Here is a 26,283-nt window from a genome sequence, read left to right as displayed (position 1 = left end):
ATTTTTTTTTTTTGAATGAAAATAGTCCGTTGCATAAGCAATTGATTTATCACATTTTTATTTAATTAAAAATAAAATATTATTGAATTTCATAAATAGTTTGTGTGAGTTTCGTAATTATTTATGATTCGTGTTAAGTTCTTTTTTTTTAATATATTTTTTTAAAAGAAGTGAATTTGTTTGTTATTAAATCTAAGAAAATAAATTATTTTATTTATTTTTTCTTTTTGTAATTTATTAAATTTAATTTTTATAACCACTTAGATAAATGACTAGACAAACCAGTGATGTTTTTTATTATTATTAAGTTTTTTTTTTTTCATTTAATTTATATTTAGTTACTTAAAACAGTTTTTTTTTTTTATTTAATTCCAAATGTAGTGGAATGCATTATTAGTTAATACATTATTGAGTTACAAAAAAATGCAATGCTTATTATTATTTTTTTATTTTTCATTTTCTAATTTCGTAAGGCAGGTAATGTTAGTGTTATTTTAGATATAAGTTTTTGTTTTTATTGGTAAAGTGGTTAAAAAATTGGATTTTCTATAAGGAACAGGATGGATGTTCTTTGGTTTTATTTTTTTTTTATATAATTTATAGCTAAAAAATATTTTTTTTTTTAAATTACTATTTAAAGGTTTATATAAATACAAAAAAAAAATTAACTTAAGTTTATGTAAGGTTAAAAGTAGGAATATTTAAAGAGAGCATTACGTTTTTGTTTTTAATTATAGGATTTTAAGCAAATTCAAATTTTCTAAACAAAGAAAAATTGATATAAATTCATTGATGAATTCTAAACAAAGAAAAATTGATAAACAAAGAAAGGTTAACCATAATGTTTAGCATTATAAAAATGCACTTTGATTTGATTAATAAGGATTGGAAAGTATCAATGAACTCTCCCTCACTGTTTGATCATAGATTCATAACGTTTAATTTAAAAGTTCTTCTATCAGAGATACCTCTGCAAGAAATTCAATGAAAACATTTACAAAACTGCTCTTAAGATAAATTTTGAACAAATTAGTGCAGTTTAAACGACAAGAAGTCACTATGAGTTCACATAGTTCATAGTGGCACCTCGATAACATCTCTCATGAATTCTATGATGAAGAATATTAATTAATGCACTTTTGGGAAGGCAAAAGTTATTCTTTGTTGACGATGTGGTGACACTTCGTCAAGTAAATCTTTGTTTGTAAACGTTTTAAAAGCAAGACAAATTTGTGTTGTAAGCCATTTGCATTTGTCACTAGCGTTAAAATTTGGGTTTAAATTTTCACGAAGGTGGCAATTGTCAAACGCTCTTAAGTCACACAAGAAGGCCAAATACGCTATTTGAAAGCTTAAAACAAATAAAAATACAAAAAATATTCAATCGCGTAGCCGAGTTTTCATTTTGTCGGCTAAGAGGCAAAAAAACTGCTTACCTACTTTTTTTACACGTTTGACAAAAAATTACAAGTTTTTTTTAATTTTAAGTTAATCCAAAACAATATAAAATTATTCTTTAGACTTTATTCTATTTAACGTATAAGATTTGAAAACTTTTTTGTTTTGACTGGTTTGATATTAAGCTGATTCGAATAAGCTTTTAAATGGATTGATGTTAATCTAAACATACAAATATAAATATGCTAGTAAGGGACCTAAAAAATAATTAGAAAACAATTCAAACATTCAAAACTATGAGCCAATTGTATACTGTTCCGGTTAACAGTATGGGTTCCCATATAAAACCGATAAACTAGTAGATATTCAGAAAAAAAAAAAAGAAAATCGAACAAATGGACATCACTAACAAAGATATGGAAGAGAATTATAACAGATGACAACAAATTCATGCAAAAATTTGTAAATTAAAAAATAAGGCGTTTTTTTCCTAAACCAATAAAATGTTAGCACTTGCAATGAGGAATTTAGATATTTTTGTGTTTTTCTGAGCACCTATTTTTAAAAAAATTATGCTTGCTTCAATCTATTCATAAATCACAGCTATTGCATTTTAGCTCATTTTGAAAACTACATTTTCAATAAATTAATATAATTAAATAACTTAATTATTATACATTACAAATATTTTTTTTTCATTGGCTAATGATATAATTCTAAAATACAAGTTATCACTTTTTTTGTTTTGTAAAATAACTTATCCATCTTATGCATCTTAACACACAAAAAAACATTTATGTTTCGATACAATTTCGTTTAGAAAAAAATATCACCAAGATAAATAAATTAAATTTGCATAAACTTAAAAATAGATTACAATAATTCAAAATAAATAAAATCATTTTTTTTTTTTTTGCCTTAAAAACGATAGTTTTTTTTAAACAAAAAATAAAATTTGACGCCCCTCCTCTTAAATACATTTGCTTAACTTAATTTATCTCTTTCTGTGCGTATTAAAATTTTTTCCTACAAAATAATAATTATATTAATACACAAAAACCATTAAACAAAAAAATAAAAACAAATAAACAATAAAAACTCAAAACAACAGAGAAAAATAAAATACTAACATTTTTTACGCTTAATAAAAGCAAATAATTAATTTATCACAATATTCATGAATAAATTGTTTTTGTATAAATAAACAAAATAGAATAATTTTTATTTTTTCAGTTTACCCATTGTTAACCGGATGTTTACAAAACTATCTCCTCAATGGTGTAACTTTTTTCGAAACACTTACATTCGGCCGCTTGTCATTCGTTGTCGCCGCCTTCGAATTTGTTGACTCCTGTGTGGGTGATGGCAATGCTGATGGATTCTTGTAATAGATATCAATTCGATTCATTTCTTTCGAACCTCCAGCAATCATTGAAGGTAGGGCTTTAAGAAAACCATGTGCACCTGTTGGAATTGGTGGAGTTGCTGGCACCGATGGTCCGCAACGATTATAGAGAAATGGCATGGTTTGTGTAAGATTTGTGTGCAGTGTTAGCACCGACTCCAAATCAGCCTCCTGAGCGTGAGTAGTAAAATCATTGAATAGTGCAATTGGAATTTTGCCATAGTTATCAAATGAATCAATGTAAGTTTCTGTATCGCGATTGTATCCTTCGAGATAGTCACCCAAGAGTTTGGCCACCATTGCAGAGCGATCTTTGCTCATGACTCGATAGTTGAAGGGATTTTTGAAGAAAACTGGCGCCTTAATGCCACCATTTACACGACTGATGAATTTAAGAATCAATTTCTCATGATAGTCGCGGGGTTCTTGGGTTAATCGTCTCAAAATTGATTCCAAATAAAGTCCAAAAGTTTGCCTAGCTTGCAGCTGGGTAAATTCTGAGCCATTTTCAATGAGTTTTCGAATTTGTTTCCGTAAACGCCTTCCCTCCTCAATGCACTTTGGTTCGGTCTTCTTTCGACCGAATGATATTGGAGTAGCAGTCTCCAAAACACGTTCATACTGATTCATACGCTCATCGTAGCTATTCTCCTCGTTACAGCCTGTTCCTTTTGATTCCCTGCCATACAAATGGTCAAAGAGCATTTGATTGAAATTGTGTGGCATAATCATCGAGTACATTCCCTGACCCTGAGTAAAAGTTGTCGATATTGGAATTCCAGATGCTGGATCCAGAAACGCCGAATACCTTTGCATACTATCTTCTGTAGGGAAAATTCGAACAAATCCACCTCGACGGGCATTTTGAAGACGGACATTGCGAATTATTCGCTGCTCTTCGGCTGTTAATGGAACTTTGTGCTGGACGGAACCACTCTTCTTACCAACTCCCAGATGATCAGCTGAATTTGTACGTCGTCCATAGCTGACATTGCGAAAACGAGACCATGTGCTATCATAATGAGCTCGCATCAACTGACTATAAGCCGGAATACCAACCAGAGTCAGCAAATCGGTTATAAGAGCAGCTTTGACTTTTGTATCAATTGGACTATCCACACCCATCGAGGGTGATAGGTTGATTTCTAGCAGCCACGGCTTTAAGGTATCATCTATTAAGATATCGAAGCCATACAATTCAAAGCAATTATTGCCATTTGGTACAAACATCCGACATGCTGATATAATCGACTGAGCTGTAGCAAAGATTGACTTGATAATCAGATCTTCGATATTCGACATCAGCTGACGGGTATCACAACCTTGACTTTTTAAATGACGCAATAAGGCAGATAAGGTCCATTTATGACCAACATCTTCATCTTGAGCATCACTTGATTTAATATAATCCGAATGATACTTGTTAATGCTGTAATTGCAAAGATGCATACATGGATTCCAGAGATTCTCTGCATTTCGATCGTATTTGACAGTGGCCAAACGGACAAGACCTTCTTCATAGACATAGATTAGGAGAGGATCAAATGAGGTGACCAGAACATAAACTCGTAAATCACATTTATGACCATCAATGCAGAGTGGATCTGCAACATACTTGGACACAAGTACTTGCTCATCGGCACAGATTTGATCGGGCTGCAAAAAAAAATTATAAAAAAAAGTTAGTAAGGTTTCGATTAAGAACTACTGAAAGCTTACCGAATTTACAATGAAAATCCCACGACCTCTACTTGAAGCTGCCGGCTTAACAATCCATGGCCCTCGATACTTGTTATGAGCTGATACCAAATCTCTGTACTCTATTGGCAGTACAAATGATTGTGGCACAATATCAAAGTGCTTGAAGCCTCGCAAATGTTGCATTTTCTCAATGTTCTTGTATAATCGATCCTTTCGCGTTAACTCATAAGACCTGCGATAGAGCTAACCAAAATTAACGATACTTTCAAATACAAGCTAATTCCAATTTTAAATTTTGTTTTCTTTCTACAAATGTGACTTCAGTCTCTCAAATTCTTTTCGAACTTACCTTGGAAAATGATTGACTCGCTGATAAGGTGTTAAATTCCTTAGGATGTCTGGCTTCATATGGACACCAGTCCATAGAATATTAAAATTCTGTTCACCATCTGCTTCGGTAAGACCATGTCGAACAAAGATCTTCTTCAGAAGTTTCGTTTCGGTATTCATAAACTTGTAGGTAATGTTTAACTTAACTGCGGGAAGATCTCCCGATTCGGGTTGATCCTCATCATGTTCATTCTCTTTATTATCGAAGGAGTCACTTTTTTGCAATGCATTGGAACCATCCGCGTCTTCATTATGCACAAAGATTGTCGGTCGACTATTTATGGTTGCCAATCGAGATAGACGTATGTCTTCTTCAACTTCAAGCGGATCATCGCATTCACTTGATATTGAAGTCTCACTGGAGGATAGCGAATCATGTAGACGTTTTTTTGGCGATGATGATTTGAGAATCTCTTTTTGACGGGCACCCAAGGGTTGTTTTCTATTTGCTAGACTATTACTAGAACTATTGCTAATAGTCTTGACATTTTTTGGCAGTGATAGCAATACTTTGGCTTTACTACTTGATGTATTAACTAAGGAGGTATCCAGGGATGATGTGGATTTTGCAGTAATATTAAGCGATGATGAGCTATCACTACTGCAATTATCGAGACTAGTATTGCTGGTAGAGACATTTTGGTCATCGGAAATGTTGGGGGAAACGTATTCATCGTTTTTTGAGTTTAATATGCTGGTGCGAAAGACTAAAACCGCATCACGTGAACCAATATGGCCACTTGTTATCCATGAATTATCTGAGGGTTTCTCAAATGTTTTCACACTGGAATTAGAAAAAGTAAACCAAAAGAAAAAGCATTAATAAATGGAATCAGATTTCAGTAGTAGGTATTTGAGTGTTTTTGTGAGTTTTGGTGTAATATAATGTAGGAGGCATACACACTTTAAGTGCTTGACTCTTGATGGTGCGTAAAAAAAGAAACAATAAAATGTAAGGAATTTGATTTCGGTGCTTGAGGCTAATCACAACAGATTGTAATGGACTTGTACCTATAAAATTATGCGGCGATGGTTTGTGGGCAGGACAAGGCACGAGTCTGGTTTGAAGGTAATTAAAATCAATTGTAGTTAGATTAATGAAGTGTAAAACTTGCGTACACCAAGAAGCTCATAAAAGATTAATAGTTTATAGTGTGTGGGTTAATGATCAGATCATTCAGATTAATATTTCACAATAATTAATTATATGAATTTGATTGAAGTAGATTGAAGTGAAAAAAAACTCCATAATTAGGAAATTTAGGAAGGTCAGATAAAACCTTTATGAGAAAGAAATTAAACATTATTAACTTTCTTTTGACCTCTTTGGGTGTTGTCATGGGCGAACATGATGAAAAACCCCATTTCCATTTCGTTTTTTGTCTTAATGAAAATATTAATTCATAATGGTTTTAATTGTAATATATGTATATAAAAATATTGCTAAGGAAGTCGAAAATAAAAAATATTATTCTACGAGAGGTGGTGTTGAGGCTTCTTTAACGATTCGTTCATTCGTTTTAGTCTAAGTACTTGGCTTCTAAACTGCAACCACATCAAAGTTCGAAAACATTAGAACAGAATGCAAAAAAAAAGTCATCGACCCGTTTTTGAAAAATTAATTTATTTTTTGGAAAATTGTAGGTATTACTATGTACATCAAATTTCGGCACTTATAATTTTCCATAGACCCTCAAAATTTCAAGTTATCAAAAAACCATTTTTCAATGTTTTCAAATTGCAATGATATTTTCCTCAGTAATTTTCGGTCAATTTCAGATATTGCGTGTAGTTTTGAGCTACATTTGGTGTTTTGAAATTTTTTTTCATAAACAGTTAAATTGTGGAAGTTCCGAATTTTTTAACTGAGAAAGAAACTTCAATTTATTAGGACAATCGAAGAAATGAAAAACTAATTTCTCTGTACATAGTAATGGTGAAAAATTTGTTATGGTCTTAATTTTTAGAAAAAAAGTTATTCTTTGTAACTACGTTTGAAAAATTTTGATATCGTTTTGGGTATCTCAGACATAAATTTTTAAAACTGTTCATTTTTTCTTGCCCATGATAACACAGTCCGCACCTGCCTATCTAAATCCGAACCTGAAGTCAGTTTTGCCCAAACACCGTCAAAATTTTGAGTACTACTACATAGGTCTGTAAAGTCATTTTTTGAACTTTATTGATTTTGTTTTAGTATACCCCGTTATTCTGCAATGAATTGAAACTTATATGTTAGTTTATATATTCCTTAAACCAATGCAACGAAATTGGTTGCTCTTAAGTGGTCTTTAAAAAATTGAGGGTTGATTAGTTTTTCACTTTCTGATAGAAAATACTCCATGCTGTATGCAATGTTTTTTATTTTTAAATTAAATATTCTGATGTTATTAGTGTATTTTATTTTGTGTGATCTAAATTAAGGTTCGGTCAGAGCGAAAAGAAACAAAGAATTGCTTATTACGAATAGGGAAAAAATTTTGAGCAGAATAATGTCGAAAGACGGAAGTAGACCATTTATGAGTTTTTTATGAAAAAATAACAAAATCTAGCTTTATATTGTATTTTGTTGTAGGAATATTCATTTCAAACAGAAATAATAACAAAAACCACGAAAAATAATATTTGCCCTAGTTTTTGATGAAAATAATCTTATGTGCGAGATCGTTTAAAAGAACAAAGTTTACATAATATGTATATGATTTTCATATTGCATTGATTTTGTCAATAAAATTGACATATTTCAGTTGGATAACACTGGTCGGCAACGGATATAGAGCAAGAACCAAACCCTACTTTTCGAGAGGAATTTTGTGTGATGAGTCCGAATCTGAAGTCAAAATTTCACTGGCACGTCACGTTTTTGAAATAATTGAATATTAATAGGTCAAAAACGCGTTTTTTTGGGTACATTTGACATCGAATTACATCACCATTAATTTTTTTTGTAAAACTACTTATGCAATCTCAAAACGCCATATTAACACGTCCTAAGGGTATTTATATTTTTTCAAAATAATTTTTTTTCTCAAAGATATTGAAAAAAGAAATTTATGATAGATATCTCAAAATCTTGATTATTTTTTTTCAAAGTAATGAATGATTTTTTTAATCAAATTCCATCTTGCGTCTTCTGATTTGGACTTATAAAGAGCAAACATATTACGGAAAATATATATTTTTGACTAAACATAAAAAAAAACTCTATTAAAAATTAGTTTTTGAAGCTTTATAGCGAAAATAGTGATGAGTATAGCTCAAAAACTAGACGTGATAAAAAAAATCTGTAAACAGTTTTGAACTCAGCACACTAAAGTCAATCAAAATCACCTTATAAAGTTCTTGCTCCCGACTTTTTTTAGTTTTTTGCCGACCAGTGTAATCAGCATCATCGTTTGACTACGTTTAAGATAAAGAAACCGGTGTTGGCAACTATTTGGCTTACATCTTTACACAATGCAAATTTTTAGTCTGAATGAAACTTAAGAAATGGATTAAATCCGTCAGCTACTTTCTATTTCAGAAATCTAAAAAAAATACTGAAGATCGTTAAACTCGTCGAAAAAAGAAAACAATTTTTTTTTTGAAAATATAAAATATTAAAATGGTCTTTGTCACAGACATTAACATTATGTACATCAGATTATCCTAGATAGTTGTAAGGTATTTGAACAGCAAGCGACAATTTTATAATGACCGTTTAAATTTTTCTATAGAAATGTTACGCATACACCACAGTGACGCATCTTCAAATAATAAGATTTAGGTAGTTGAGTTACAACAAAAATGAAACAAATTGTGTTGGTAACTTCATTTTTAAAGCAATTTGAAGACTTGTGAGAAAAAATTAAATATCTGCGTTCCCTTGCAAAAAAATATTGGTACTGCACTCATTTTTGGGGATGGTCTTGCGACAGACACCAAAGTAATATGAAACCTAGTTGGCATCTTCAAAAGATCTGTTCTTACTGACCCGCGAAAAAACGTTGAAAAAAAAACGTTTATACTGTTTCTTACCCGGCAGAATCAATAAATAATAATTTGAGTTTAAAGAAAAACCATAAATCAAGTTTTTTTGTGTTAAATAGTTTTAAGTTTTCATTTGATCTTATTTTACAACAAAATTTGCATTCTAGTTTTTTGATAAAAAAAAAGTAGGTACAACATTACTACTCCAATTACCGTTTTGTTTTTGTTCTTTTTTGCAGAATTTCAACTTTTGTCCGCGAAAGATCAAAAAGTGTTCTTGAGTTTTTCAAGCGTTCTTCAAATGGCCGTCTTGAGATTGGTTCGAGACCATCACCAACATCAATTTTTTTTTTGTTTTTGTTACGATTTGCCCAAAATATTGAATGATTTATTTAGTAGGAAAAAAAAATTAATGAAATTTTGAATACGAAAATGCGAAAGTGGTAACTCTTTCAAAAGTTTATTAGTAAGAAAAAAAGAAAATAAATAAAATCATTATTTAACTTACATTCTATTCGATGTTTCTGTGTTACGTGTGTCTGAGGAAGGCATGCCGGTCCTGGAACAAAAAGAAGGAAAAAATAAAATAAAATAAAATAAAAAAACTCTCATTAAGTTGTTACAAAGAAAAACTTTGGAGGGAGGTAAAAATCATGTTTTACGTTTTTGATTGTAGTTTAACAATTCCAATTGAAATACATGCAAGACTATAAAATTTGATAGAAAATTGTTTTTTTTTTTTTTGCTTTATTTTGTTTCTTTAGGTAATTTGATCACGTGATGAGGAAGAAAAATGTTAATATGGTGTTTATAATTTCTGCACGAAGTGCTTTTTTTTGTAAATGAAGATCATAAAGTTTTAATAATGTTTCGGAAACATTTCGGGAAGCTTAATAATTTGGCAACTATATATAGTTATTTATAGTTTGCTGTTATAAAGGGGAGTTTTTGATAGGGATTACATAGCTTTTTATTGCGTGTGAAATGCTATAAACAAAATAAAACTATGCGATTACAGTTTTTGGGCTTTGAGGAATTTGGATAAGACTAGCATACCTACCTATATACATAAATATCTAGTAATTGTGAAAATAAGGCGTTCAAATGGTTGCCTCAAAGCATTACATACAGACACAAGGGACGAAACTTAAAATTTAACTATCAAACAAGGTTTTAAAAATATCAAATTAAATTAAAAAAATTTATATTAAAAATAAAAAATATATTCGAGCATTTTTTGCATTAAAAAAATAATAAATATATAATATAATAATTTAAAAAATAAAATCATTACAAAGAATATTTTCATTGCAAAAAAAGTGAAAAAAAAAACATTTTCTTTTTTTTTAAGGTTATGATCATTTAAAGTCAAAATCGTGATCCTTTAATTTTTTACATTAAAAACTTTTCGATGGATTGAATCAAAACTTGCTAGGGTCTAGGTTAGGTTAGATTAGGTTAGGGGTGTAACTTTTGTATGACCGAAAAAAAGTACTCCAATTTTGCAATATAATAGTGGTCAAAAGTTGTATAAGGGTCTGAGGTTTAATAATATGCAAAAAAAAGTTATAATATCGTTCGTCTTTGACTCGCTCAAATCAGTTGAAGTTGTTAAGAAAAAGTTGTTTATATAAAAAAATTATTTTTTTTCCTTCGCTTATTATTTCGCAGCTCCTTCACTAAGTGTTCAATTTCAAAAAATACAGTCCGTGACACATGGATAGCCTCACCCATAGTACTTTTTAAAATCATCTGTTTTTTTTTGTACTTGTTAGATGAGAACATATTGTAATTTTAGCTGAGCAGCAAGTAGACACTATTTTGTCAGGGATGCAGACAAGTTTTAATTGATTTCTTGAAGTTCACGGTCTTTTCTTAGAACTTTTTGTTGAATGTCAATAAAATAGACGTTTTTTTTTTTTTTGTAACATCAGAATAGCCTCACCCCATTTATTTTAGCTAAACCGAAAGTTATTTGATAACTTTTTTAACAAAAACTATTTTTTATTGTTTGACGAAGTTAAACAAACAATTTGAATGCTTCTAGCGCCCCCTATTCGTCAAAAAAACGACTGTTATTTTAGTTGATTTCACACATTTACCGTTACATTTGAAGCTGTAGGAACAAGATTGCCAATTTAGTTTTTTTAAACTTTGGCTTTCTTTCCACGTTTTTATAAATAAAATTTATGAGAAATGGGGCAGTGTCCTATTATTAAAATGATTTGTAGGGCTTTAATATTATTCTGGCATTAATATTAAGTCTATTTTAATTTGGTTTTCTAAGGTGGGGCCATTACTTTACAACTGACAAAAACAGAAATTACTCAGTCATAAAACGAATTTCTGACCATATCAATAGTTCTTCCTTTAAGACTATGAACACAATTTATAAAGGTTTTAAAAAGTTATTTGTATTGAAAATGTTTCAATATTGATAAACAAACAGATAAACTTGTTGAAAGTCGCAATAATACTCGAAGAAAAAGGACATTAACACGAGACAAAATATCATTCTTTGTTCAGTACTCTCTGTTTTTGTCAGTTGTAAAGTAATGGAGCCAAAAACCAAAACCAAAACCATATTTTTTTAAAAAGGCAATAACTGCCTGATTTTGATGGAAAATTTATTCAAGATTTAAAAACACTCCTTAATTTTCTTGTGTAACCAGTTGTTCACGATATAATGATGGTCAAAGACAAAAAAGAGTCTTTTCCGTTCAAAGTTCGATATCTCAGCGTCGAAATTTTCGTATCGAACTTTTTTTTTAAAGAAAATTCAAGCTGAATACACAAGTTATCCGATCCATAGTGGTAAAGTTGAAAAAAAAATTTTAAGTTTTTAGAGCAAAAAAATATTGAATTTCCGATATTCATATTCATTAGGACTGAGCGGAAAACGTAGCTTGAAAAAATTTTGTATCTAAAGATCTCAAAACAAGGAAGTTTGATTTTTAAAATTCCACTACCATCGTTTTTAAGGGAAATAAGGTCACTTGAAAAACATCAACAATTTTGGAAATTTTTGTAGGTATATCTTTTAATTTTTTTCCGCTAGTGTATTTTTTTTTTTCGAAATATCTTATTTTTCCGAAACTGCCTCTACGACTCTTTTAATAAATCGCAATCATATTAAACATTTAAATCTTTTATTCTATGTAACTTCTTCGACTTTTCTTAAATAGCATGCGGCAGTGAAACAAAGTTATTTTTTTTTGTGTTCTTATACATATTTTATTGCATTTCTGACAGTGCCAAAAGTAAGTTTTTATAAAGAAAATTTTGAACGTGTTCAAATTTCTTATTACTTAGGTACTTCTAATTTCACTTAAACACGAAGTGTCTAACTTTCAATTAATTGTGTTCTATAAAAATTCTTCAATTCCAACTTCATTTCTTTGGAAGATATAAAAGGTGCAGTAAGAAAAATCAATTTTTGGAATCAATCCAAAACTAATCAACCAGTAAATTCATTTGCCGCATTAAAGTTAAATTAAGTTCCAAACTATTTTGAGGATAAAATGGAAAACAAAAATAAAGAACGATAGCAAGAACCTCAGAAGAAAATGTGCAAATTATTGCAATATTTATTTTGGATACCGGCATTGTTCTTAAGCTATTTGTACATGTTATGGGGCAGAGTTGTAAAAGATTGCAATCTTTTTTGAATGCAATCTTTAATGACTTCAATCAAAAGATTGCATTCATTGACTTACATTTGAGACTTAGACTTCAAATTTTGCAATCACCAATCATTTTCCATGAAATGATTGCAATCTTTTTTTTTTCCCAATCAATTGACTGCATTCAAATGATTGCAGTCTTTAGGGACTGCATGCAGTCTTTGCATTCTTTTTGCAATCTTTCCATTCCTTGGCAGTCTTTGCATTCCTTGGCAGTCTCTTGCATTCATTTGCATTCCTTGGCAGTCTTTTGCATTCATTTGCAGTCTTTTGCATTCATTTGCATTCTTTTGAATTCTTTTGCATTCTTTTGCATTCTTTTTGCATTCTTTTGAATTCTTTTGCATTCTTTTGAATTCTTTTGCATTCTTTTGCATTCTTTTGCATTCTTTTGCATTCTTTTGAATTCTTTTGCATTCTTTTGCATTCTTTTTGCATTCTTTTGCCACACCCACGTATGGATTTCACAAAAATTTTAACATTTTTTTTAGTTCAAGGATGAATTTGATAGTTTTAAGAATTAAGTTCAACTATAGTATCATTGTCTGTGCAGGACTAATAGTACAGTCAAATAAAGTGAAAAAGGGGTAAATAATAATATAATAAATAATTTAAATAATTTTTATTATTTTTGTTATTTTTTTCTTCGTTATTAAAAAGGGGTAAGCCTCGAAATGAATTCTAATAATAAAATTTTTTTTGCTTAATATCTTCGTTTTGGCATTCTATAACTTACCTCAAAAATCTCATGTTCGGAGGTCGTGATTTTTAAGGCCTAACCACAAAATTAAGATTTTCGAAATAAGCAATAATAGACAATGGTATTATTCAATGATGAAAAAAAAACTAAAATCCAGGAAATCTGACGTCTCTTAAAAAGTTTTAACTCTTTTTCATCTTTCAACCTATATTATCAAAACACTTGCAAACTTACTACCAAAAACCTTTAAAAATTATGGTAGAGTAACCAAATTTTGCATGAAGGCTTTTATATCCATTAATCATTAACAATCATAACAAAAACATATCTCTGAAATCATGTATCATATGTTTATATAATACCTTGTGGTTTGGCCTTAAAAATCAAGGCCTACGAACATGAGATTTTTGAGGTAAGTTATAGAATGCCAAAACGAAGATATTAAGCAAAAAAAATATTATTATTAGAATTCATTCCGAGGCTTATCCCTTTTTCACTTTATTTGACTGTACTATTACTCCTGCACAGACAATGATACTATAGTTGAACTTAATTCTTAAAACTATCAAATTCATCCTTGAACTAAAAAAATGTTAAAATTTTTGTGAAATCCATACGTGGGTGTGGCAAAAGAATGCAAAAAGAATGCAAAAGAATGCAAAAGAATTCAAAAGAATGCAAAAGAATGCAAAAGAATGCAAAAGAATGCAAAAGAATTCAAAAGAATGCAAAAGAATGCAAAAGAATGCAAAAGAATTCAAAAGAATGCAAAAGAATGCAAAAGAATTCAAAAGAATGCAAAAAGAATGCAAAAGAATGCAAAAGAATTCAAAAGAATGCAAATGAATGCAAAAGACTGCAAATGAATGCAAAAGACTGCCAAGGAATGCAAATGAATGCAAGAGACTGCCAAGGAATGCAAAGACTGCCAAGGAATGGAAAGATTGCAAAAAGAATGCAAAGACTGCATGCAGTCCCAAAAGACTGCAATCATTTGAATGCAGTCAATTGATTGGGGAAAAAAAAAGATTGCAATCACTTCATGGAAAATGATTGGTGATTGCAAAATTTGAAGTCTAAGTCTCAAGTGTAAGTCAATGAATGCAATCTTTTGTTGGAATTGTGTAACTGAATGGCAATGACTGCATTCACAAAAGATTGCATTCTTTTACAAGCCTGTTATGGGGGCACAAGTTAAACATTTATAAGAAGGTTTGGTGTATGGTACTGACATTTTATTTGCCTTAATTTATTTAAGAATGACCCATTTTTGATATTCAATCGGAGATAGGTACTGACAATTGTATTTTAAAAAAATAAATTTAGACTTTTTCTCTCGCAACCAATGTGGGTCGCCCAAGTTCACATAAAACAGTTGTTCAGTTATAATTTCTTAATGTCTCAATCTAACCTAATTAATGCAAAACAAAAATTAACACTAATGAAAAAAAAAACCGTCTAGACATAGAGCACTTTTTCATTTGCATTTGTTATTGACATTGCCATAAAGATGATTGACAGAATGATCTCGAAAAAATAAAAAAAAATAGTGCAACTGTCATATCGTATAAAGTAGTTCAAATGGCCCATAGCTTGATCTCTAAGGCTTTGTCCACGCATAGTTCGCGGGTTGAATTATACGGCCATGTTATTGAATGCCAGATAACGAGATACAAGTTCGAGAACGTAATATAACTTGTTCCATGTGTCTGCCTATTATTCCCATAAATATATTTTGAGCAAAAAAAAACCAAACAAACCTTCTGTGGTTGCATTGATGATATTGACATAAATATATTTTTCTGTTGCAATTACAGAACGTGTCCGAGCCTATTATGGCGGTCATCAGACAACTGATTGTTAACGCTTTTTACACAGATTACCAGCGCATGGACCATCATTAGATGTCCATCTAGAGATTCATGTAGTTTAAGTCTCTGACCATCTGTTGGTAAGGGGTTTTTCTGTGTTTTTTGATATAAGGTCGTAGAAAAGTTATGTGACAAGTGGCAAGATGCGAATGGATATATTTTTTTGATTTGATTAACTTGAAATAGTATAGACAAAATTGATAAGTACATAGAATCCATAGAAGAATATTTTTTTTTCGAAACCGAGGAAGATCTACTGCATTCATTAAAATATAATTTTAAAATATAATTCTGTTTTCTGTTTAGCAATGTCGATTTTGCCAGTTTGAAACTTGAGAATGCATGTTGAATATGTCATTTTTAGAAATACTTTCTGGGTAAAACAAATAATTTAAAAAAAAATTATTGATAAATTAATGCTAATTAAAATTTTGTTGCATACAAATGTGTAGCGTTCTCTGATTCTTCATCTGAATCATTATATTGTATTTGGCTTTATACACAAAAATAGACATCAGATATTTATGATCATTAGGGTGGTCTATTATCTTGGATTTTATATCTCCATTGTCCCCCACTTAAAAACTTGTTACATATCGTCGGTGATGCGCGCAAAAGTGTGTAACTAACTCTTTTTTGGCAAATTTTACCAGTGAACAAAAGCAATTTGTATTATATTTTTATAAATTTAATCATGAATAATTTCAATTATGAATAAAATGGGAATTTTTGGTTTGAGCGATTTTGTGTTAAACACTTGAAATTTCAGTTTTTTAACTGAAAAAGAACTGGGCGCTTACAAGCCCAAAGTTTTTGCTTTGATGCTATTCTAGCTACATATCTATGTATGAAAGTGGCCATACCTAGTATACTTAATTAATTTTTTTTTTTTTTTTTCAAAAATTATAAGGCGAAGTTAGTTTGGAATTCAACGGTTACACGTACAACAACATGCTTTACTTTTTTGTTAAACCAAAAAGCTCGTCTTTTACCTATATTGTTTTCTTTTTTTTTTTTAAATAAAGCTGTTTTTTTGAAACAGGTTAGGAAAAATTCATTTTTAAAATCAAAATTTTGAAAAAAGAACGAGACTTACTTTCGAAATTAAGTACTAATTAAGTCTTCAAATTTTGTTTAAGTGGCTGAACTTGTCGGTAAATTAATTTATGGACATTAATATATCTTCTATTATATTTTAAACATTCAGAAAACCATAAGTCCAAAGAAGTGGGTTTGTTTTTTTGATAAAAATGATTATTCATCAATAAAGCCCGATGACTGACTTGTGAATTTTCAAACAATAAAATCGTATTTTGTATTTTTTTTTTTTTTAAGGAGAACAAACTGCAAACATTGATGTAGCTTCTATTGTAAGAAAATATAAGAACTAAGAAGAAAATTCAAATGGTAGGTATGTAGGAAAAAATGATTCTCTTGAAACATACCAAAATCAGAAATTATGATTTAAACAGCTCTTTTGTTATTACAAACTGCTTGCTTACATATTTTTTGTACTTGTATTTGCGACGCAGGCAGTGGCTTTTATTTTATAATAAAATTATGCATTCACAAATTGTACTTTTGAAAATTTTATTATTTTAATGCTAACGACTTCTTAAATAATTTGTTTATACATATCAATTGAGTCGTTAACAACAAATTCAGTATTAAACACGAACTTGCTCTTAGAGTTCAAGTTACTAAAACTTTTAAACCTTTTATAGACAAATTAAGTAAATGTATAGTATTTACATTGTATACACTCAGTCACAAAAGTAAGTATACACCCCTAACTTTGTTTAACCAAGACCTCAAAAAAAAGAATCTAACACATTTTCGAAAAAAATTTAAATGTGGTTTTATTTCATTAATCATTGCCTACATATTTACAAAAAAAAAATTGTCAAATAATCAATACTAAATGAAAAAGTGACAAAAAATTAAACACAGTACAAAATTTCGCATTACAAAAGTAAGTATACAGAGAAGAAAAAACTATGAAAATCGATGTTAAAAGTATAAATATCTAAATTTTTTTGGGAATTAATATATTTTAGGCTACCCCCTAGACTTGACGAGGTCAAACTCACTTGAAGGCATTGATTTTACTAGATTTTTTGCAACTTTTGGGCCGAATCTTTTCCACTCTTCCTAAAAGACTCGTTTAAGCTAATCCTTTGAATGCTTCCTTACTTTTCTCACCAAATGGCCCAACAGATGCTAAATAGTATCCAAATCGATTGACTGGGGGACGTTTGGATCTGGTTTTGAAAGTTTTTGATCAAAAATTCACTCAAAAATACCGAGTTTTGCTTAGGGCCGTTACCTTTATTGAAGAAAATCAATCCATCTTAGCCTAATTATTCGACACTCTGGTGCAGGTTTGTCTATAAAATATCTAAAAAACAATACCCATCCATTGTTTCCTCAAGGAGACCAAATAACCCACACCAAAAGCTATAAGCAAAAACCCCCATACCATAAACGAATCACTGCCGTTTTTACCAGTACCAGCTTTTTGATGGGATTTTGTTACTTTTGTATCTTTCTCCAAATTTTACCAGGTCCATCTGAGCAGTACACTTCGTCTTACGTGTATATGAGTTATGGATGTGGTCATATTTCTAGAAAACCGATAAAAAAAGTAGATCCGAAAAATGGAAAGCAAAAAAATTAAAATTTTTTTTTTTTTAATTTTCAAAGTTCTGTATTTTAAAATATTGTAAAATAACTGAAAAATCGTTTTGTGTGTCCATTTTTACATTATGAAAACAACTTTTCAGCCTTTTTTTCCGCATTTTAAAATACAGAATTTTGAAATGCAGTGTTTTGACCAACCAAAATTTTGAAATACAGAATATTACATTATAGTATTTTGGTCAAACAGTATTTTGTACACACAGAATTTCGAAAAACAGTATTTTGGCTCACAGTATTTTTAATACAATAGCCTCATGCAGTATTTCGATCTCAACCCGTCAAGGAGTCATTTTCAGGTCTAGCTAAAAAAAAAACATACAAATTTCGCCCAGTCCAAACCAAATGGACCATACTCATAGACACTGTCTAAGCCGCTTTTAAGAAAAACTGGAGTTTTTCCTATTCAAATAACATTGGATAAACCCCCAGTTTAAGATAAATCGGAGTCAAAAAAAAAATGACTATGAATTTGTCCCAATGTTTTTATTTGAAAATATTACGATAACGGTAAGTAGTTAAAATTCATACTCACAGCTGACTATTGAGTAGGTATAAAGCGTGTCATCAGTGAATAATTTTAAAAGATACTTAGTCATCCCGGTCACCCGTTATTCTAGTTATCCACTAAAAGACTAAAAGTTTAATTAGGTACCTACTTGTTTAAATTGAAACTCAGTTCTCAAAGCTTAACATATTTGTTTTATGTAGCAACACGAGCAATTAGTTAGGTAGAAAGGTACCTACCTTTTTTTGTTGCAAACTTTGTGTCTTAAAGGTTTTGATGGGTTCAGTAACTTAACAAAAATGTAGCCAAACTATGATTCAAAAGTCAAGTCAAATTATAGAAACAAAAAGAAATAAATTTCTACACTTTTTTTGTTTTTTCTTTTATTTTCTGTTCTTGTTGCAAACTATTAAACTGTCAGTCACCAATCACATATCATTCTGAAAGATGTGATTGGATTTAAATAGAGACTGCATTAAGTTTTTTTTTCATTAAGCTTTTTTTTCTGTTTAATTTTCAAAAAGTATCACGTTCTTTCAATATTCATTTACTAATAAGGTTTATTACTTTTTTTTTTTATTTAAAAAAAAGAAACAGCGAAAAATAACCTCAACTATTACTCATTAACGGTTACATCCACCAATTTTATATTTAACAATAGCCGTTTAATTTAAAAAATAACGGAACAATACATACCCAATTTTTTTTAGAAATAATAAAAAAACAAGAACAAAACGGTAACTATTGCTTTCAAAATAACTAATAACCACCTAGCCGGTAAGTTTTTGGTTGTCTTGCTTTCAAATTGATTTTTTTTTTGTTGTTTTGTGTTCAAACAAAAAAATAAAACACAATATTTAAAAGCTTTCACTCATATAACACCATCACTGATATTTAAATATATATTTTTTATTTTCTTTTAAAATGGAAAGCAATTAAAATAATTATGCCTTGGCTAAAGACTAATACCAACAAAAAAAAATATTAGTATAAACCAAAAGAGGAAATGCAAAATCAAAAAAAAAACACCACAATGCGACACGAGTTTCAATTCAAGCTTCAAGCTATTTAAGTTAAACAACAAACAAAACGAACAGCAAAGACTCTTCGATTTTATTACTCATCCACATTGGGTCTTTTAGTCGCTATCGCACGGATAGAATTTCAACATAACACTTGGAAGCTATCTAAGTGACTGAACGAATAAACATTTGCCGCCATCAGCAGCACCACAATAATCCACATCCACAAAAATAAAATAAAAAAATAAAACAAAACAAAATACAAAAAAAAAACAGCAGGAAAAAGCTGAATACAAAACCAAATAAGAGTTAAATCGAAAACCACCCAAAGACGAATCCAAATCCGAACTCAATGAGGCATTGCCGGCAAGAGACAGCTGGCAGGCGCATAGGGTGCCCCCATGACCGTGATGGGGAGCAGACACCATAGTGAGCTGGGAACACTATAGAAGTGCACACACACGAGTAGCTGGCTTTGGCACGTCAGTACGTCACCCAACATATATGTAGATTACAATTTTATGCAACTGCACGATTTAATACAGTTTGTTCCGTAAAAATAGCCACACTTGTTTAAAAATAGTGAGTTATTGATAAAAACATGGTTGATTTAACTGAGTACTCCATTTACAAATAATTTTGGGATATTTTACAATTGCACAAACCACCTGGCTAATGTGGACAACAATATAAACCTTACAAATTATTTCATCTCAATCTATTACACTGGGCAACAAGGGTTTTGTTTTATTGAGTTTGATTCCGAAGGTTGAACTCAAATCCGAAGGCAAAACATTTCTATCAGCCTGCGTTTTCGAAATGTTCCCTTTATAAAATCTTCAATAAACGATTTTTTGCTATGTACTTTTTAAGCATTTCCATAGCTTACAGTGTGTTAAAATCGAATCCGAAATCAGAATTTCTTTTATAAAATCTCATAAATCGATTATTTACTACTTTTAATCTTTTCCCTAATTCCTTTATCACCTAAACTAGAGCTGTTAGAAAATAAACTGAGGACAGATTTGAAAACAGCGATGCCAAATTAGTAAAAACACAAAAAAGGTGCAAATTTGTTTACCAGTGTTATTTTATTACAAATTAATATCTACTAGCCGACCCCGCACTCAAAATTCGAGTGCTAATTGTAACTTTTATTTATGCTCAAATAAGCACACTATATAAATCACTTTATTAACTACTAAGAATATGCAACACTTAATTTTATTCGAAATTCGAGAATGTCTTCGAAGGTTCTCGTCTTTACTTTTAGAAGTTTCTACTTCCAGAAGGGAGAGGGCGTGGTTCAGAACATTTGTTTTTGTTTTTTCCTCAATTTTAATTTATTGTTTTTATCTATTTCGGTAAAAAAAAAAATAAATAATGTTTACATTCTGCACATCTAGATAAAATTTCCTATCTTTCGGTATATAATTTATGCCCCTTCGGTTTTTGTGGGCCGCGTATTTTGTAATACAAAATAAGTGTTTGCCGTTTTATTATATGATGATGATATGATGATGATACCAACTTGGACTGAAAATTTAGCCAATTTCATAGAACCGTTTTCCTGATTTCTGGTTTTCTACTAAATAACTTGAACAAATTCGATACAAATTTTTGTACCGAAATTAGTTTTTCTGAGAAGCCTCAATATTAAAACTTTTAAAAATTAAAAAAAAAAAACATTTTAGGATTTCTTATTTTTGAAAAATATTTTCATTTTTTAAAACCGGTTCGATGAATTTTATTTTTAAGTTTTTATTTTTATGTGTCGAAAGTAATTTTTTGAAAGCTTTTATTAATACAAAAAAATATTAAATACAAAATGACTCAAATAATTTCCAATAATTCTAAAAATTTTTTGATATAAAAGAAATAAATGGCGAAAAGAAATTTTAAAAATTATTTTGATACCTAAAAGAAAAAGCCATATCATGAAAGAATTTAGGGCAATTCCATGGAAACTCACGTTTCATTCATTAAAGTTTCCAATACATAAATAGAAAGTTTTTGTTAATTTAGCATTAATTGATACGGAAATACAACTCATGAATGTAGCTTACCCACTTTCATAATAAAATAATTTTTTTTTTTTTATTTTTAGCATTCACCAAGGAAATTTTGTTGGTAATTTACGTTGCATCAATCGGAAACTGCGAAAAAAAAGTACGCAACTTGATTTAGTTTTAGAACAAGATTTTCAAAATCGTTAGAGTCCCTTTAAAAAAATAAAGTTTATAATTAAAAAAAAAAACCTTAAAATAAACTTTTAATGCGATTTGTTAAAACATTCAAAAACCAAATCAATATCCAATTTTCGAAAAATGTAAGTATTTTCAAAAAAAATAATTAAATTATTTTTAGTTTCTCTATAGAGCGAGTATTGGTTCCGTGTAATCAAAAAATCGAGGTTTTAATGAAAACCAACATTACGATGATGGGGAAATTCAAACAAGTGGTTTTCGTTATGAGTCCAACTTTAAACGAGCTTGAAATTAGGTAGAGATCATTTTTTTGTAATTTCCAAGGTTAGTTTTTTGTTATTCTTTTTTTTAATATCTCGCTTACAACTTGTACCTCCCATATAATTTTTTCGAGATATTGCATTTTTCTTGAAAACGGCTCTAACGATTTCTATTGAATTTGGCGTAAGTAAGAGTGCAAGCTATTCTATTCTTTAGTTTTTCTCAAAAAAAAAATCGGATAGTGGATATATGACGTTGCAGTTTTTTACGAAAACTGACATTTTGGTTATTTGCGTATATTTCATTGAAAACTATTGTGAATGATTCCGTGTATTCAGATAAAAAAAAAAATGTTGGCATAAAATAAAACAAAATATTTTTTTTTCTAGTTACATGAAAAAATTTTTTTTTTTTTTATTTTTTTTTTTTTTTTGTCTGATACACTTAACCAAATCCCTAAAAATTACAACGGTTAGCTAATATTTATGTGTATAATAATAACTATTAGAGCAAGTACGTGCGATCAACTCTTGCATTTTATTTAATTCTTAAATGATTCTTTTTTATTTTGGTTTTTATTTATATTAACATTAAGATTATATAAATGTTTTTTTTTTTTGTAAAATTCGTTAAATTGAACAAATCATTTGGGCGTCGAAAAGAAATAATTAAACGCATTTCTTTGTGCGTGTCTTGCATCAATCCAATGCTACTTAAGAGTTTCTATACTAAATATCGATATACAGCAGGTAGTTTTGAAGTAGGTAGTATTGTACTTATTTGGCTAAACTGTTAAAGTTTAGTGAAAATTTTCTAAATTCGGATACTCGTATTTTCAGGACTATAAGTAAAAGAAGAAATCATTTAAAAAAAGCGTAAGACACTTTTAAAAACTGACTGAGCAATATCGTCAAAATGGTTTTGATACAATTTGTTTAGATCAACTAAATATTTATATCTAAAGATTCGCAAAAGGCTATTTCTTGCTCACATTATGTTAATTTTTAGACTACTGATCAACTGACAGTTAAAAAACATTTTTCTTAACCAATATAGAAACATTTGTTTAAAAAAAAAAAAGATTACTCATACGCCACAGTGTCCATTTAAGTTCAAAATATGAATTTTCATACAACATTTTGTACCGCTGCAACACAAAAATAAACCAATCGGTTTTGTTTCCTCTTTAGAGCCTCGGTTGTCAACACGTGGTACTTGTAATGTTTTATTTTGTAAAATCGAATTTTCATATAGAATATCCGGTTAATTGATCAGTGGAGGAGGGTCAAATTAGACAATAATGTACCTATTTTGTTGGAGCACACTGTATCATTACGTGCATTATTAAGTTTGCAATAATTTAAGGCTTTTGTGAAGCCAAATACCATCCCTCTTATATTCTGGGCATACTTCCGCTTAAGTACACACAAGATATTTTTGTACACAATTATTGCCAAGAAAACAACACAGCCAACCAGCCAGCCAAATAGGTTTCAGTGTAAACAGGCAATTAAGAAATATGTTATTTTGTCTGTGAATCAGAGTCGAAAAGCCTTTAACAAATCCGAAAAAGACTCATAAAAATGTCTTGTTTCGTTTTGGAAAATACCTGAATGAATATAATACGTAGGCGCATAATATTTGTAGATTGTATGTTTGTAGGGGTATGTTTTCATATAAAATTGATATGCCAATGCGGTTTCCGAGGGATGTTTTACATTGCTGCGGTTGGGCTGGGTTGGTATAAATATTTATATTGCAAAAGGGTTGCTTCTGGCTTCCCCATTTTTTATAGCCTCGTGTCGGTCGTCGGGTATAAAAGTTCTTTGTGACAGGTTAAAAAGGTAGAAAGAGAGGGCGAAAAAGAAGAGAAAACTTTCAATTTTATATACGTTCCATGTATGTCACATGCATGTATCTTTTTGAAATTCCTTTGGCAAGTACTCAAGGAATCCAGGAAAACAAAAGGGCAACTCATCAAAGAAGAATACAATACCTATTTACCGTTTATTGTCATAAAAGAAGCCCTATACACGCAATTTTTGAATAATTTTGTAAACGTTTATCGCACATTTAATGCTTTTCGATTTTATGTATAAAAGTTAACCCTTTTTGCCGGAATGCAGTTTATAGGTATCAAATCTTAGCTTAGTTTAAGTAGGTGGTAATATTAAAAGTTTATGGTTTAACTTTTTTTTATGTCCGATTTTATTTTCTATTGAAAAGAAACATTTTATGCTAATTTTGTTCTACTTAAAAAGTGAAGAAAAAAAATGCTCATGAATTATGAGAAGTAAAATTAGTTTGAATTTGTATAACGGGTGCAATTATGGAGTTTATAATAGTTTCAGTTCATAGGTATTAGCCATATCACAAAGCAGGGGAATATACGTTGGCGTTAGTGATCTGAGCTATGCGATGGGCATAGATGTTTTTACTTGTGATAACATTAGACTGTTATATTTGATAAACAAATTCTTAGTCTTTGCGTTGTTACATAAATGCTTGAACAACTTTATCCAAAATGTTAAGCATATTAAATGAGACATTATCAAACATCTGAAATCACCATGACTTTTTGGTTCACTCTTTCAAATGCCATGAATATGGAATCGATATACTTTCAGTAGGATGAGTCTTCATCCAATGGCAAAAGAAACACTTGATCATTGCTACTTTTCTTTAAGAGATACGTCAAATAGTGGCTGTACCTACATCACATTGAAAGAAAACATTATTTGCTATCTTAAGGATTTATGGAAACTAAATTAGGGCTAGAAAAAATCCCGAAAAAATGTTGGCAAGCCATTTAATAGACATGTTTTCTAATATACTTTTGGGAAAACTTCGTTTAACATTTCTTCATAATGAATTATATTTTATGTTTATGTTGGTCAAGATTTTGTGACGGGAACTATCATGCCTTTTCAGTGACGGGTCAAAGCGCAAAAAACGAAGAAAACTCATTATTATTAGACCATCATTATAAGATCAAATAAAAAGCACTCATTACGCCAGAGTGAACCTAGCAAACAAAAGTCTAAAACATTATTTTTTATAAGGTTCTGTTATTATGCCTATACAGCTTAAAAAAAACAGTGTTCTTTTTCCTTTACGTACGGCGTTGTTTTAATCTCGATGTGTCAAAAGGATTAAACTCTCACACTAGTGAGATTCGCCGGGTTGAACTCAGAAATCGACGACAAGCCTCTCGGTTTTCTATTGTTCCATTTCTAAGGCCAACTGAATGTTGGTGTTTTTTCATTACCTCACAGAGAAAAATATGACCCGCTAAAAACTAACAGATTGCCATATTGTTTTACCGTCCATACATTTCATAAGGAAGTCTTATTAAAATCAACGATTAATAAGGTTTTTTTAAGGAGATTTCTTATTATTTTTATAGAGAAAATCTTATTAAAATTTGACTGAAAAGTTGATTTTTTTTGCAACTTAGCAATAGAACAAAAATCGCGATCAATATTTTCATGGCAGGTTGGTTCAGGTGGTAAGGTGGGCGACTAATGATTTGAAGTCTCCAGTTCGATTCCCAGCCTGGTCATCGTTTTTTTTACTTTTTTTGCAGATTTTAAAACAATAAGGAAAACCCGATTGTTTTAATAAGGTTTCCTTCTTGGATGAAAACCATAGAGAAATCTTATTGTTTTTGTTCTATTTTATGTGGTCTATTTTTCTCTGTGCTTGTAGGAGTTTTAAGCCTATACTTCTTTCTTCGCGGTCATATTAGAACGATGCAACGTTCATACAACGCGTTGTATGATATTTACTATTCACTTTTTGACGGGGTTCTCAGAATCTCTCTTTGAACATGGAAACACCAACTGAATCGGTCGTGTTCTATTTTATGAGAGATAGTGTTTTTAACATTTTTCAGGAATTATCATGGTTAAAATTAACCAGCGGCAGCGATTTAAAGTTTTTTCTGATTAACAAAAAAATTTTTTGAAAATTATTAAGAAGTAGGTAAACAAAAGTGGTTTGATCGAAAAAATTTGATCGTTTTGTTTTTATTAATTCGAAAATCATCACCAAAAATATTTCAGGTGTACCTACTTTAGATGTTCTTCTTAAGGGGGAAATCCTTCTGGATTTTTGAAAAATTGACAGTATTTATAGAAATTTGGAAAAGTTGGCATGATGAAGTATTGATATAATTTTTTTAAGCAAAAAAATACATAACAAATTGGCGGCTCTGCAGACCTTCAAAATTGACGCCTCGAATTTGAGCCGTGCAATGCCCTGGTCAAGAAAACTATTCATTATCAAAAGGGAGTGCGGTTCCATGCAGAAGTCTATAGCTTTATTAGTTTTTGAAAAATGCGTTTAAAGTTTTCGTTTTTATAATGCGGTAGGTTCTAGGAACTTTTTAGTCTTCATATAAAGCGTAGACCAATGCAAATACTTCCTTCGAATGATTAATAAAATTTTTAAGCAAAAAAAATTAAAGAGG

The 26,283-nt window shown here is 30.0% G+C and overlaps 1 protein-coding gene across 3 annotated transcripts in view; it reads right to left on the bottom strand.

Moving 5' to 3' along the window:
- Window positions 1–2,580: 2,580 nt before the first annotated feature.
- Window positions 2,581–26,283, bottom strand: part of LOC129917190 (tubulin polyglutamylase ttll-4) — a 54,265-nt gene continuing 30,562 nt past the window's right edge. For 2 of the 3 annotated variants that reach the window (XM_055997577.1, XM_055997578.1), the window contains 5 exons: window positions 9,372–9,422; window positions 9,077–9,172; window positions 4,854–5,678; window positions 4,523–4,736; window positions 2,581–4,459 (listed from right to left, as the gene is read on the bottom strand). In XM_055997577.1, the coding sequence (XP_055853552.1) occupies window positions 2,663–4,459; window positions 4,523–4,736; window positions 4,854–5,678; window positions 9,077–9,172; window positions 9,372–9,422 (2,983 nt within the window). In that variant the 3' untranslated portion in view covers window positions 2,581–2,662. The remainder of the gene's footprint in view (window positions 4,460–4,522; window positions 4,737–4,853; window positions 5,679–9,076; window positions 9,173–9,371; window positions 9,423–26,283) is intronic. The other variant, XM_055997579.1, reaches the window with a different exon arrangement.

Source organism: Episyrphus balteatus, chromosome 3, assembly GCF_945859705.1.
Source record: "Episyrphus balteatus chromosome 3, idEpiBalt1.1, whole genome shotgun sequence".
Taxonomy (NCBI): domain Eukaryota; kingdom Metazoa; phylum Arthropoda; class Insecta; order Diptera; family Syrphidae; genus Episyrphus; species Episyrphus balteatus.
Note: the sequence above shows the minus strand (reverse complement) of the source record. Positions and strands in the feature narration are given on the sequence as shown.